Below are 14686 nucleotides of genomic sequence, written 5' to 3'. Positions count from 1 at the left end.
ATAATTAAGGTTAAATGATGTCATAAGGGTGGGATCCTAGTGCAATATGATTGGAGTCCTTATAAGGAGGGAGAGACACCAGGGGTGTGGGTGCACATTGAAAAGGCCATGTGAGGATGTAGTGAGGACGTAGCAATCTACAAGTCAAACAGAGAGGTCTCAAGATAAACCAAACCTGCTGACACCTTGATCTTGGACTTCCAGCCTCCAGAATTGTAAGATAATACATTTCTGTCGTTGAAGTCACCCAGCCTGTGGTACTTTGTTATGGCAGCTCCAGCAAACTAATAGAGTCATCATGCACATGACGCTTTTTTTTTTTTCCTGAACCCAAAAATCTTATTTAATGATTTTAACAAATATTTATTATTTGAAGGAACAGTGCATTATGATTGGGGCTAGGAAGATAGGGGATTTTAAAAATTCCTTTTAAGGAACTAACCCTTTTAGAAATAGAAGAAAGTATTTGGTTAAATCTCTTCATTTCTAGTGGAGAAACAAGGTATCTTACTGGGAAGAGGACCCAAGGCAGCCTGACTTCCACTGGAGAATGAGCCTATTGGACCTATTATAGGACCCATTCCCAAGCCAGTTTTCATTGGTGGGAAGGATTTCTCAGGATCGTCTTCTTTTCCTTGGTATCTAACTCAAAGAAGCATCTTTGCTACATCCCCTTAAAGCAGAGAATGACATAGTCACTCAAGGATTTGATGTAGCTAGGAAGGCTAAGAAATGCTTCAAGTCAGTCTCCCATTCACTTTAGGGAGACCGTACAGATCCAGGTACTTCATGACAGCCCTGTACTCTTCCATGGGCATCCCCCATAATCTGGGCTACCTGCTAGAGAGAATCATCATCCATGACAAAGAGCAAGCAGTAGCATTCAGACACGGCTTCACATCATCTTCATCCTGGACACCAAGGCTGGCCTGAAAACACTAAAGCTATTCTCTTCTACAGGGAGGTAGCTTTGTCTTTAATGATCTTCTCACAGGTGTGGGACAGGTTTTCTAGGGGACATGGCACCAGATATCAGAGAGGTCCCTGTGCAAGGTGTCCTTAAGCTCTGGGAAGTCATGCAATAAGGGGTCAAAGCTAGAGACCAGGAATATGATGTGTTCATACACCCACTTCTTCTGGAGAGTTTCTGGGATATTCTCTGGATATTCTGCAGGACCTGTTCCGCCCAGAGGGCACTTGTGCCGAGGCCCTTGTCCAGCTTGGTCCAGACAATGTAGAACCTCTTTCCCAGGCCCTGGATGGTTTGGGCGAGCTTCACGAGATTCATGCTGAATGTGTGGCTGCAATGATGATGAAGAGGCATACTGGCTAAATGGCATTTCTTCCAAATAGTTCTCTAGGGTTTGGGCAGCAGCCCTTGTGCTGGGGGCAGGTTGTCCCACACATTGGGAAAGTGGGAGAAGGAGTAGCAAGTGTGACTCTGGGCGGTCCTCACCACCCCAGTGGGAGCCGAGGCTTCCGCCTCATGCCTAATTCCCCACAGTGCGTTGATGAAGGAGCACATGCCGTTGCCAGGTTCCCCAGTCACAGCAACGCTCACTTGGGCACTGGACGCTGTCTCCAGGTTCTCTCTGATCACAGAGACCACCACCTCCAGCTACTTCCCTTCTCCTAAGGCCTTTTCAATGTTCAAGGGACCCACCTCATATAAAATGCTCTGGCCCATATGGTATCACACAGCAGAGGTGAAGGATGTAGATAATGGGGCACGGGATGACAGGACCGGCTACAACACGCTGCTGACCAGTGGAGTAATCCCACAGGACTTTAAAAATATATTTCCATTGGCCACTTCAGAAATTGAGATATTATTTTATTTATTTATTTATTTATTTATTTATTTATTTATTTGAGGGTAGGGGAAGGGGCAGAGGGAAAAGGATGGAGAATCTTAAGCAGGCTCCATGCCCAGTGTGGAGCCTGCCATGGGGCTCGATCTCACCACCCTGAGATCATGACCTGAGCCAAACTCAAGAGTTGGACGCTTAACCAACTGAGCCACCCAGGCGCCCCAAGATGTTATTTTAAATATGGGTTAAAAGTGATAGTTTGATAAATTGATGTGATGCTTCTTTTTATTAAACACACTCTGAAATATTTATTTTTGTACTCATTGAAGTTTTGTGCTTCTTTGACATTTGTAACTCACTTGAAGTTTATTTTTGTAATAGTCTCATATTATGAAACGTTCCAATAGATGAAATAAAGTAGCTCAAGGAAGCCAGGCTTTGGCCAAAGTGATACAATCCTCATGCACAGATAAAGTAACTGGTTTGCATCTTAAAATGCTGTTATTTCAAATTTTCTTTTCTTCTTCCTCCTCATCTGTTGCTAGGATTCATGAACTAGTTAAAGAGTAGGCATTTACTTTTAGAGTTTGGTGGTATTCATTATTTTAGCTAGACCAGGCAGTTAAATATAAAATACATCAATATTCAGTGTAAAGTGCCCATGACAGCATCTTGGAATTAACTCTCAATGTTGTTGAATATGTTCTTATGCTTTACTTCATATCAAGTTAACTTACTAGTTAATCCCTTTCATTGTTTTGTAAATTCTTTGAGATCTAAATAATGTCCCACACCCTGCAAAAATATAGATTTACTTTCTTCCCTTAAAAGACACTCATCCAGGATTTGCTTCAAAATAATGAAGGAGTGAAGGGGAGTGAATAAGATTAGTAGTGAGATGACTGTTGTAGCTGCGTGATAAGGATTATTATGACATTCTGTCTCCTTTTGGCTATGTTTAAAATTTTCCATATTGTGGTAGATTTCCAATTTTTCATTCCTTTAAAGTAACAGGATTACGTATGCTTGCCCTTGGCTGTTGTGCAGTACTTCCCACTCTGCTAGGCATAGTACATGTCCCTTCTCCTCTGATACTGCACTCAGCCCAAGGACATTCTTCGGCCAATGGCATGGAGCAGACTTGACATGGATGTCTGAGCAGGGCCTTTAAATGTACTAGCATTTTTTGCATGGTTTGCCTTGGCCTCTTACATTCTCACCATCTGTCATGAGAAGAGGGTGCCCTGGGTACTGTTGTGCCTTCAACCATAAGTCCTGTAAAGAAGAATGTACAGGGGTGCCTGGGTGGCTCCGTCGGTGAAGTGTCTGCCTTCGGTTTGGGTTGTGGTCTCGGGGTCCTGGGATCCTGTTGGAGTCTCTGCTCTGCAGGGAGTCTGCTGCTCCCTCTTCCCCTGTGTTCTCTCTCTCTCTCAAGTAAAGAAATAAAATCTTAAGAAGAAGAAGAAGAAGAAGCAGAAGAAGGGAAGAAAGAGGAGGAGGAGGAGGAGAAGAAGGAGAAAGAGAAGAGCAGATCTAAAACTGATTCACAAATTGGGGTCCAGTCTAGCTCAGCTCAGTCCAGCTGAAAATGGCCAAACCACAGCCAACCAGCAGACCTGTGATAGTAAAATCAATGTTTGTTGTTTTAAACCACTAAAATTTGGACATGTTTGTTATGGAGCATTAACACCAGAGAAACCTGACTTTTTATACATAACTAATTTTTCTAAGTAAAGAAAAATACTATTAAAAATCTGTTCTACGCTGAGAATTATATGCCACATGGTGGGTTGGTAGAATTAAACTTGATTTCAGTCGTTGAGCTGGTTTCCTATCTAGAGTTCATCAGTATCCATTTAGCAAAATTTAAAGCTAGTAACTGATTTCTACCATTAGCCCCAAGTGCAGAGAGCATGCTTCAGATTTGTTCTCCGTGAAGGTTAATTTCATGTATCAATGTGACTAGACCACAGGATGCCCAGATTTTTGGTTAAACATGATTACTGGTGTGTCTCTGAGGGTGTTTCTGGAAGGGATTAGCATTTAAATCAGTAGACCAAGTGAAGCAGATTGCCTGGCCCATTGTGGATGGGCCTTACCCATCCATCCATACCTGAATAGAACAAACAGGTGGAGGAAGGGAGAATTTGTTTTTTTTGCCCGACTGTGAGCTGGGACAGCAGGCAGTCTTCTGCTCTTGACTGAGACTTATTCTCAAGCCTTCAGACTCAGACAGGAATTAAACCACCGACTCTCCTGGCTCTCTAGCATGCAGACAGCAGATTGTGGGACTTCTTAGCCTCCATGACTGCATGAGTCAGTTCCTTATAATAAACATATACATATATATATAAACATAAACATATATATAAACATAAAAACATATCTATATCTGTATCTCCTATTGGTTCTGTTTCTCTGGAGAACCCTGATGAATATACCTTAGGAAATGAAGAAGCTGAGGTGTTTATCTACTGATTTCAGGTTCTCATCGGTTGAGGGCTACTCCTGGGGGCATTAAATCCCCAACTTGAGCTGAGCAATTTTCGGAGGCCCTGAAGAAAGCCCTCAAACAGTTTGAAAGAGAGACACACCTGCTTCAGGTGGGGAGCTGATGGAGTGTCAGGAATGGTCCCCCTGCAGCTGCAGATGACTCAGTGTTGGGGTGAGGGTACGTGGGAGGGGGCAAACAGCTGCTGTGATAATTATTTGACTAGACCCAGAATGGAAGTAACTTGGGAAAATATTCTTGTACCCAGGGTTTCAGATGAATTAACATTGAGGCTTTATATTCTACCACCTGCAGAGTCTATCTCAAGTCCTGAGGGAAAGAGAAAAAGAATTGAAAGGTAAAAAAAACCAAAAAACAAAAAACCCAAAATGATGGTATTCATCCCCCTGGTCCTCCTCTCTTTCCCTGGTGCCCCTCTGCCCTGGCAGGAGCAAAGAAGCAAAATGAAGGTCTATGCAGGGGGAGGCACAGCTGGGAGCATCTTCCACACCCACCCCCAAATACATGTTAGGATGGAGTAAACACATTATGGGATGTCGAGTCAATGAAATGGGTTCCAGAGGACACCCATCATGACATTCCTATCTATTCATCATTGAAGCAGGGGCTGTTATCCATCAAATGAATTCAGAGATATTTCTCAGAGAACTGTTTCTTGGCCCCCAGGTGAAGAGAACAGTGGGATAGATCTGGGTCAGATGGGGTATAGCACTTCCCTGAAATGTCATTGCTGGAGTGAGGCAAGTGTTAGAAAGAAGGCGATGGGGAAGGAGCCCTAAGTGGAGGAAGTTGAAGGTAGAGTTTCAACAAAGGAAGCTAATGACTAGCCCAGGTCAAGCCAGACCAGAAGGCAAGGGGTGGAATGTAGTGAGGATACTTGAAGGCACAGACCCAAAGATGAACCCTTACTGAGCGGAAGGTAGCCAGGGAATGCCTGTTACCCATATGCCTCCTCCAGCCGTGTATTCCTCTTAAAGCTGATTAACAGATTACTTCAAGAACCTACACTTGACCATAATTCTTTCAATTCTTCCTTCTTAGACCTCTGGTTTCTGCCTAAGTGTAGACAACTGTTTTGGAAGTGAGGTTGTAGCCACATGCTCTGCACAGAAACTTCTCGATCAGAACATTCAATCAAGCCAGTTGATAAAGTCAGTCTGCAAGGTGGCAGGGAAGTGGAAAGCACAAATATTGGTCTCCCAATTCCGTGCTTGATGAGACTGCAAGTATGGAAACCTGCTGCCAACTGGTTGGAAAGAAAGCTGTGTTTGTAGCACTTCCGTCAGAACACACAGACATTGCCAAGTGAGGTGTTCTTAAGATCCGTTTGTTATTATTGCAGGGTCTGGGCTCTTTTGTTTTCTTTACTGTGTTATATCTGACGTGCAACACTGCATAAGTTCAAGGTGTACAACACTGATTTGATCATTTTTGTTGCAATATGATTGCCAGATAATGTTAGCTAACACCTTCTAGGGTCACATAAACTATCATTCTTTCGAGCATTGGGAAAAATTAAAATCTAGTCTTTTTGTAAGTTCAGTGTTTAAAGACACAATTTGTTGTCTAATCACTGTACTGTGTATTAGGTCTCCAGGACCAGGCTCTGTTTTTCATTTAAGAATAATTTACTAGGTGGCCCTGGGTGGCTCAGTCGGTTAAGCATCTGCCTTCAGCTTAGATTATGATCTCAGGGTCCTGGGATCTGGCCCTGAGAAGGCTTCCTGCTCAGCATGGAGTCTTCTTCTCCCTCTCTCATTCCCCCTGCTTGTGCTCTCCCTCTCTCTCTCTGTCAAATAAATAAAATCTTAAAAAAAAAAAGAAAGAAAGAAAGAATAATGTACTAAATTATTCACGACACCCCATAGACAGAAGTGCAAAAGTTCTTTTGGAGTCCTTGTATGGACTCCACTTCTGGCTCCCAACCCAGGTGGCCTGGGGTGTCCCACTCTCTAACCTCTACAGTTAGGAAGGAAGCTGCTCTGCAAAATAAGTCCACACTCTGAATGTTACCTGTGCTGGAATGCCTGAGTCAAATTTCTTTTCTCCTTCTTTTTTTGTTTAAAATATCTTATTTATTTGAGAGAGAGAGAAAGAGAGAGAGAGAGCATGAGCAGGGGAGGGGCAGAGGGAGAGGAAGAAGCAGGCTCTCCGCTGAGCAGGGAGCCCAACTGTGGGCTGGATCCCAGGACTCTGGGATCATGACCTGAGCCGAAGGCAGACGCTTAACTGACTGAGCCACCAAGGCACCCGCCTGAGCCAAATTCCTAAAAAGCCACTTTCCTCAAAGTCAAGATGGCATGGCCTTAATTTCCTAATCTGTACAGTGGTTACCAATAAAGATCGTATCTGGCTCAAAAAACAATTCTAAAAGTTAAGTAAGTCAACGGATTAAAAGACAAACAGAACAGTCCAGAGTGTGCTGTAAGAATACGAGATCTTATTGGATCTGCTCCCCAGAGGAGTCCTTTTTAGGACTTTACAGAGGGCAGTATTTTCCCCCAAAGTAATTTGCTAATCATGGAATTTCAAGGGCTTGGAAATAGGGCAGCCCCAATAGTTCTTCAGATTGTGCTATATACCTGAATTTACCTGTTTCATCTCTGCTTGTAGCTGAGTCTGATATTGTCATGGCTTAAAAGCCCACAGGGATACTGATCAGCTCGTTAAGGCAAACCAGCTGCTACACCAGCAATGTGTTGGTCGGCTTCATAACAAAAACTTGCACACTGGCTTCACGTCCAGCAAACATTTTTTTTTAAGCACACACTCTATGCCAGATATTATTCAAAGCTATTTGGGCTTGAAAGTCAGGGGTGGTTCTCAATGATCTTTCCATTCTGGCTTACTGTAGGCTCCTACCAAATCTGTAGCAATGAAAGTGAGTCAGATAATGTCTCATCAGACTGTAGGCGAGGGAAGAGGAGATGAAGCAGAATGCAAGCGCGGGCCAAGGTGGAGGGAATGTCCCCCGTTTCTGAGACCAGCCGACACTCCCTGCCACCGACCCCGTAGGGGTGCTCCCGGCTTGTGCTTTGGTGCCCACCCAGCTCTTCACAGACTCTCTTCCTGGCACGGGTTTGATGGCAAATTGAGGTTAGCACCTCTGACAACTAGAGAAATACGGATTCATTTTCTGAGGCTTTGCTAAACCTTTCATTGCTGCGGCTGGAGCACCCCATTTCATGGGGATGCTCCTACTTGCGGGGACAGTGAGAGCTGAAATGAAAGCAACTTCTGGTTCATCTTACTTTGGATATGAAGCCTTGGCCATCGTAAGTTAGAACTAACCTGCCCCCACCAATCTTATTAATAAGAATAGATCAGATGTGCTCTTTGTTATATGAAACTGTCAGTTATCTTTGGCAAGTATGGCCGAGTGGGGGCGGGAGGGGGGTGGCTGGGGAGGACTGAGTAAGTTCGGTCAAAGGCTGATTCCTGCCTCTTGCTTGTGTTTGGACTTCTTTCCCCACCAGACCTCTCATAGCAGATGCTAATTAGTAGTCACATTGGACAGATCTTTCTTGTCATTGTCTTTCATTGTCTCTGCCTTTTTTCTTGTTTCACGGCAGAATGGGGCAGACAGGGGATGCTACAGCTAGGGACTTATATAATTCAGAGGCTTGGAGAAGAGTTGATGGAGTTACATGACTCTATCTTAATTATTTCCCCCTTGGGTTCCAATTACATGTTAGGAACTTTCAGGCTCTCCACAGATTTATCATCTTCAAATTCCCATGGATTATAAAAACCAAAGGGCCTGATCCTGAAGCTTAACATTGTTCCCGGTGCCAGCAGAAGGCTTAAAGGATTAGATCACGAGGAACCCAGAGAGGATAGTTTCTGTCTTAAGTGGGTAAAAAACGACCTCAAATTTGGCAGGGCCTCTCTTGCTGGAAAATCTCCCCTTTCTCATCATCATCAAAGGGCCTACAGCATTATTATCTTTTATGATGACACTGTGACCTTTGGACACAAGACAAAGGCCACCAGGGAATCAAAATTATGATTGCTTCACACACATATGGCCACTTTACATTAGCATTTTGCAGAGTCCTAACTTTCTTATCCTCTTTTGATGTGTCCTTAAAACTTTTGGGGAAAGTTGGGCTACTCCCCACTCCAATATGTTTTCAGCTTGTGGGAGGGGGTCATAGATATTTTCTGTGAAATGGCACAAATCAAAACCAAAGTCTTACTTGGATCACATCAGCTTCTGCTTACTGAGTGCTTATTTAGGGCCAGGCATTGTTTTAAGGTGCTCTGGTCAAGGCACATGGTATATTCAAAATGGGTAGTTGAAAGATGTTTAGTGAAGGGATTATTTGGGGGGGAGAAAACAGTGGAAGTTGCCCTGCTAGAAACAGCCTTACTGCTGACTGGCCTGAAGGAGGTGGGGTTTTATAGCTTGAGAGGGTTCTAGGAGGGCTGCCAGGGAGGAGAAGTTGGCAACTGCCAAACCTTTGGGACTTCCAATCTCCTGGATGTGCTTCCCATAGGTCAAATCCAATCGGAAGCCAGAGGCAAGAGAAGGGGGTGGTATAGTCATCAGAGATCAGCTTCCTGGGCCATGGGGCTGGGCTGGGCTGCATCTCATATTCACTTTATCGTTATCATCACTGAACAGAGCAACAGAGAGGTTACATAACCAGCCTAGGGTCACCCGGGTAGGGAGGGGCAGACCCAGGATTTGAACACAAAGAGTCTGTCTAGAGCCTGAATTCCTAGTTACCATGCTCACCTGCCACGCAGTGCCTCTGGGCACAAGACACTTAAAGAAGCCCAGAACTCCTCTAGATCAATGCTGTTCTGCTTATCTATCACTTAGCAATTGTACTTTCATCTGCAGGCATCCCAACAGATCCTATGTTACAGGAGGTCAAGGACCTCTGTCCATTTCATTCAGAGCTGGATTTCTCAGCACGGAGCTCATAGTAAACACCAACTCAGCATTTTTTCCTAAGGTCTTTTCTAATGAATGAAAGAATTTGTGGAGAACCTCCCATAGGCCAGATTCTTGCCAGCTCCTGCCCTGCCCCTTTCTTTAGAATGACTTTCGGTAAAGGGAACACAATCCTCTGGAGAGGGTTTATGTCCTCTGTTTGCTTCACCTTTGTTCTCTGCCTCCTTCTTTCCACATTTTCCTTTCTTGGCCCCAAATCTACCGCTGAAAAGTGTTACTCGTGCTTAGGCTGGGCCATATCTGGCCTTCATTTCTTGCACTTTTCCAAACTGGGAAAACCCCAGCTCATTGAGCAGCTGGACTTCATTAACCACGGCTCAGAGGGAGTTGGTTGTACTTGCGGGAGGAAGGCAACCAGGGCAGCACAGAGAGTTTCCAGGGGCCAATTTATCTGCTGCAGAACAGAATACTCGAAAACACAGATGCTGTATCCCTCATTTCCATTAGCATCCTGTATGGATACAGAAGAAATCAGTAATGTGATTCCGTCTCCCACTTTGGGAGCTAAGAAAATACTGCAGTTCTTTGACACATTCTGGATTATCAATGGCTTCCTAAGTACCCCTAGAAAGGAGAATCCCTTGCCTTTTGTTTTGGGGGAAACCCTTCAATTTCCAATATAGTATACTACAGCTGAGAAGTGTGTACATGTGTGTTGTGGGGGGCGGGGATGGATCTTAAAGTGTCATTTGGTCCATTTCCCTGTCTCTGGGCCTTTCCACATCATCCAAGATAGGTCTCCTTTTAGTTTTCAACGAATCAAGCGTCCGGACACTTTCTTTAGAGCATGCATGATGAACTGGTGTTTTAGAACCTTTGTCTAAGCAACTTAACATGGTTAAAACCTAATTATTTTAACTCTGAAAAACAATTTTCACATCATCTTCTTCTTATGAAGTTTTCTAAAATATACAAGGTAGCATGAATCATACAATCAACTCCCATATACCCACCCCCAGATTCAACAATTACCAAGATTTTGCCACACTTGCTTTATCTATTTATTTTTTCTTCTTCTTTTTTTTTTTTTTTTAAAGATTTTATTTATTTATTTGACAGAGAGAGAGATACAGCAAGAGAGGGAACACAAGCAGGGAGAGTGGGAGAGAGAGAAGCAGGTTTCCCGCGGAGCAGGGAGCCTGATGTGGGGCTCGATCCCAGGACCTTGGGATCATGACCTGAGCCAAAGGCAGATGCTTAACGACTGAGCCACCCAGGCGCCCCTATTTTTTCTTCTTAAAAATAGTTTTATTGTGAAACTATTCTAAAGCAAATCCCAGAAATGTCATTTCATGCCTACATACTGCAGCATGCATCGATAAAAACTATGACCATTGGCTACCACAGCAACAGTGCCAATTCATACTAATTTTTAAAGTAATAGTAACAGCAACCGTTACATTGTTAAACAACAATTAGGCACCAGGAACTTTACATTTTGTTTCAGTTAGGGCATGTTTGTGACAAGAGACTGAAGTCCATTGGAACTAGTTTTAAAAAGCAGGATTATCTCCCTGAACGAAGGGCACAAAGGTAATGAGGTTGAACCCAAGGGAATGAAACTTGGAAATGGAAAGTTGTTGGCATTAGGGGCTTTCCTAAGCTGTCATGTGTTTCTCTACAAATCTGTAGCAAAAGAAATCTTGGGGCCCCTCATTTCTTTTCTCTCTTCTATATTCCTGCCCATATCCCACTCTTGGAAAGCCTCCAGAAAGACTCGAGTGTCTGATACACAGCCAGGGAGTTGTTAGATCAACTTCAAGCTGAAGCTCCATTTTTAACAATATGTTCCCAACAACACTTCCTGAGACTTGCTGGTCTTGATGTTCAAGTTTCAAAGTTCTGGTTTAGCAGGAATGGGGTTGCCCATTCTGTGTGTGGTTGTTTTCTTTCCCAGTCTCATCCTCTGATGCTGGAGGATTCCAAAGAAAAGGAATCTGCAGCAATTGCTTAGCCCATACAGTGGAAGACAAGGGATCCTTTATCTCCCCTGCCTCTGTGACTTATCCATTAGGGGGTGTGGATGTTTGAGGGACTGGGGTGTGTATGCGGCTTGGAAGCAGAGGTAGGGTGACTCCGTGGGCAGGACTTTAGACCTGTACTCATGAGTGGGGAATGCCGGCTGCCATGAAGAATAGGTCCAGGAGGGCTCTGTACCAATAGAGCGGGATTGCTTTCACTCTCTCCACATAAAATATCTTGCCATGTGTTCATTATGCTCAGTCTGCAAACCAGTTTCTCCCACCTTTGCTTGTGGTCCAAACAGGTGGCTCAAATCCAAGTGCCTTGCATGCACTAACTAGAGTTTCCATATTCCATTTTCAATATTTCAGGGGGGAAGATCCATTTGGCCCACAACAGACTTTGCATCAGGTGTCCCTGCTTTGTCCAGTCAGTTGTGGCCAGAGGAGGGGAGGCCAGGTCTGTGGACAGACCTGCACAGGTTGCCCCTGCAGTTGGGGGAATGGGTCTCAGAGAAAGGATTTCTAGATGGGCAAACACACCCAAAAGGTGTCTATCATATCTAATTTAATCCCCACAGTATCCTCCAAGGAAGAGAATTTTATTCCCATTTTACAGGAAGGTTAGTTGAAGTTTAGAGGATTATATTGCCTTAGATTTCATGTCTAGAGGATGTGAACCCAGCTCTACATGACTCTAAAACTCATAGGCTTGCCAAACCCTGCTCTACATGATTCTTATCTTAATATTTATTGATTCAGTCAATCAGTGTTCCCCTAATTCTGGAGAATAGGGCAGTTCCTTTTTTATAACCTTCATCCTATTAGAAAACAGAATCACTATTTTGTATGTTTCAATGTAAGGTCCACAAAAATCACTTTTCCCATTAGGTTTCAGCCAAAGCTTAGGAATGTGTCCCCCATGTATGGGAGCCCAGGAATGATAAAAGCCAGATTTTATCAAGGAGGTCAGCAAACTTTTTCTGTAAAGGGCCAGGTAGTGAATATTTTAGACTTTATGGACCATTTAGTCTCTGTTATGTACTCAATGCTATCATTTTAGCATGAAATCACTAAAGCACAAAAGTTACATTATTACACAGACACTATGTAAGTGAATGAGCATGGTTGTGTTCCAAGGAAACTTTCTTTGTGGACACTGACACATGAATTTCATATAATCTTCATGTCACCAAATACTATTCTTCTTTTGATTTTTTTTTAACCATTAAAAAAGGTGAAAACCATTCTTAGCTCGCCGACCATACAGAAACAAGTAGCAGGCCACATTTGGCCAGTGCGCCATAGTTTGCTGACCCATGGTTTACATTATACTCATCCTAGTATTAATTTATTCATTCAATACACATCGAGAGGACAGTAGCTATAAATGAGGTGTTGTGACAAGCATGACATGTATAATAGAACCAGATCCAGAACTTGCTTTCATGGAACTGACCATTTGTAGTTGATATTTGTCAAATAATCACACCAAATTTTAAAAATTGCCATAGTGATAAAGGCCACTAAAGAAAAGACAAAGGAAATTTGAGTGTGCATTACAAGGAGATGTGATCTTGCGGGGCGGGGGGGGGGGGTCCGAGATAGCTGCTACGTACTGAGGTAATACTTTGTAGTCGTGCTCATGAGCTCCCTAGCTGGAATAAACATCGCTGACATGATGCTCACCGGCTTGGGTATGAGTGTCTACTCTCGTTGTGGTCCAGCCAGTCTTACTTACCTGTCTAGACATGTGGATTTTCACTGGGATGAGCCATCCTACGTTTGTCCCCTACCCCACCCCCGTGTTTTATCTCCTTTCTAACAAGCTGCCTTTTTAATTTGCTGAGGATCATACTGAATTCTAGTCTGGTCCCTTGAGCCCTTAGGAACTCCATCTAGTTTCATTTTGCTTGCCATTTTAATCCTTATTAATCCTCAATTCCTTCAGCCAGGCGATTGATAAAAACATGCTATCCCCAGAATAAAATTTCCTTCCCTTCTGGTGCATGGTTTTGCTGCAGTTCTAGGAATCTAAAGATGGTTGATTCCATTTTCTTTGCCCAGAAGAGCAGCAAATACTCCTTTCAGTTGGCACTGGTGCAATGCTCAGCCTAAACAAGTGGGTCAGAACATCTCAGGATACAATTCCAGGATGCAAGATATACTCATCTCCAACGGTCCAGGTACTCAATGCAGAATATGTCACTGACGTGACTGAAGTTCATTTAAGCTCTCACCTCTCAGAGTCATAGCTGCAGATATCAGGCTTAGAGTCAGAGAACGAATGGTCAGTGTTTAGCCCTGAAACTCACACAGCTAAGTGACTGCAAGTCCTGCTAGCTTTCAGTATCTTCACGTGGAGCAGGTGGAAAAACAATGCTTCTCCTACAAAATTAGAGGGTCAAGATGCACAGAAATCTGTTTTTTTTTTTAAAGATTTTATTTATTTATTTGAGAGAGAGAGAGAGAGAGAGAGAGAGAGAGAGAGAGAGAGAGAGAGAGTGGGTGGGGGAGGGGCACAGGGAGAGGGAGAAGCAGGCTCCCCGCTTGAGCAGGGAGCCTGATGCGGGGCTCGATCCCAGGACCCTGGGATCATGACCTGAGCCAAAGGCAAACGCTTAACCAACTGAGCCACCCAGGTGCCCCAGATATCTGTTTTCATTAGATGGGAGCCTCTTGAGGCTTCTGCGATAATAAATCTAGCCAAGCCATTTGATTAGATTTGCATTTCTATGACTACTTGTAACATTATAGGTGAAGACCCCAGAGAACATCAGTATAAGGAAGGCGATCACATTTAATTTGGTTATTACATTGGTCACAGAGCGTGGCAGTTTTAGAAAACAGTCCAAATATCTTTGCTATTCCTTCCATTGAAAGGTGGGGTCTAATCCCCGTTCCTCAAATCTGGGCGGGCTTGTGTGTCCCGTATAGCAAATAGAATGCAACAGAAGCCGAGCTACGTGACTCCTGAGGCAATATTAGCCAGTCTCCCGCGTTCTCAGGGAACGCTCACTACGGGAAAGCTAGAAGTCAGGCACCTTACCGGTAAGAAAACCAACAACCCTGAGATCACCATGCCGGGGAAGCACGAGTCAGTGCTTCCAGTCGTCAGCGCTTCCAGTCGTCAGCACCAGCTGAGCCCAGCTGATAGTCCACACTACCTGCCAGCCATACCTGGTGAACCAATTTGGATGTCCAGCCCAGTTGAGCCTCCTGGTGACTGTAGCCCAGCCGACATGTGATTGCGACTGCATGAGAGACCCCCAGAGATCACTGTCCAGCTGGGCCATTCTCACATTTCTGACCCAGAAAACCAAGAGCAAAAAAAAAAAAAAAAGGAAGCTGCCGTGTTCTGGGGTAATTTGTTATAGAGCAACACTACCAGCAATCGTAACCGGAACCTGTAGTCACAAAAGCAAGGGGATGTGACTGC

General features: G+C 44.0%; 1 protein-coding gene across 1 annotated transcript; it reads right to left on the bottom strand.

Moving 5' to 3' along the window:
* Positions 1-737: 737 nt before the first annotated feature.
* On the bottom strand, positions 738-13000 carry IRGM (immunity related GTPase M). Its single transcript, XM_032419966.1, is given in 11 exon segments — positions 738-821; positions 823-881; positions 884-939; positions 941-1019; positions 1022-1162; positions 1165-1299; positions 1302-1322; positions 1325-1394; positions 1397-1747; positions 9624-9737; positions 12989-13000. Coding segments are annotated over 11 exon segments (1122 nt in total).
* Positions 13001-14686: the final 1686 nt, after the last annotated feature.

The sequence above is a fragment of the Phoca vitulina genome, unplaced genomic scaffold (assembly GCF_004348235.1).
Source record: "Phoca vitulina isolate PV1807 unplaced genomic scaffold, GSC_HSeal_1.0 scaffold22, whole genome shotgun sequence".
NCBI lineage: Eukaryota > Metazoa > Chordata > Mammalia > Carnivora > Phocidae > Phoca > Phoca vitulina.
The sequence above is the reverse complement of the archived record's forward strand: the minus strand, read 5'-3'. Positions and strand labels throughout refer to the sequence as shown.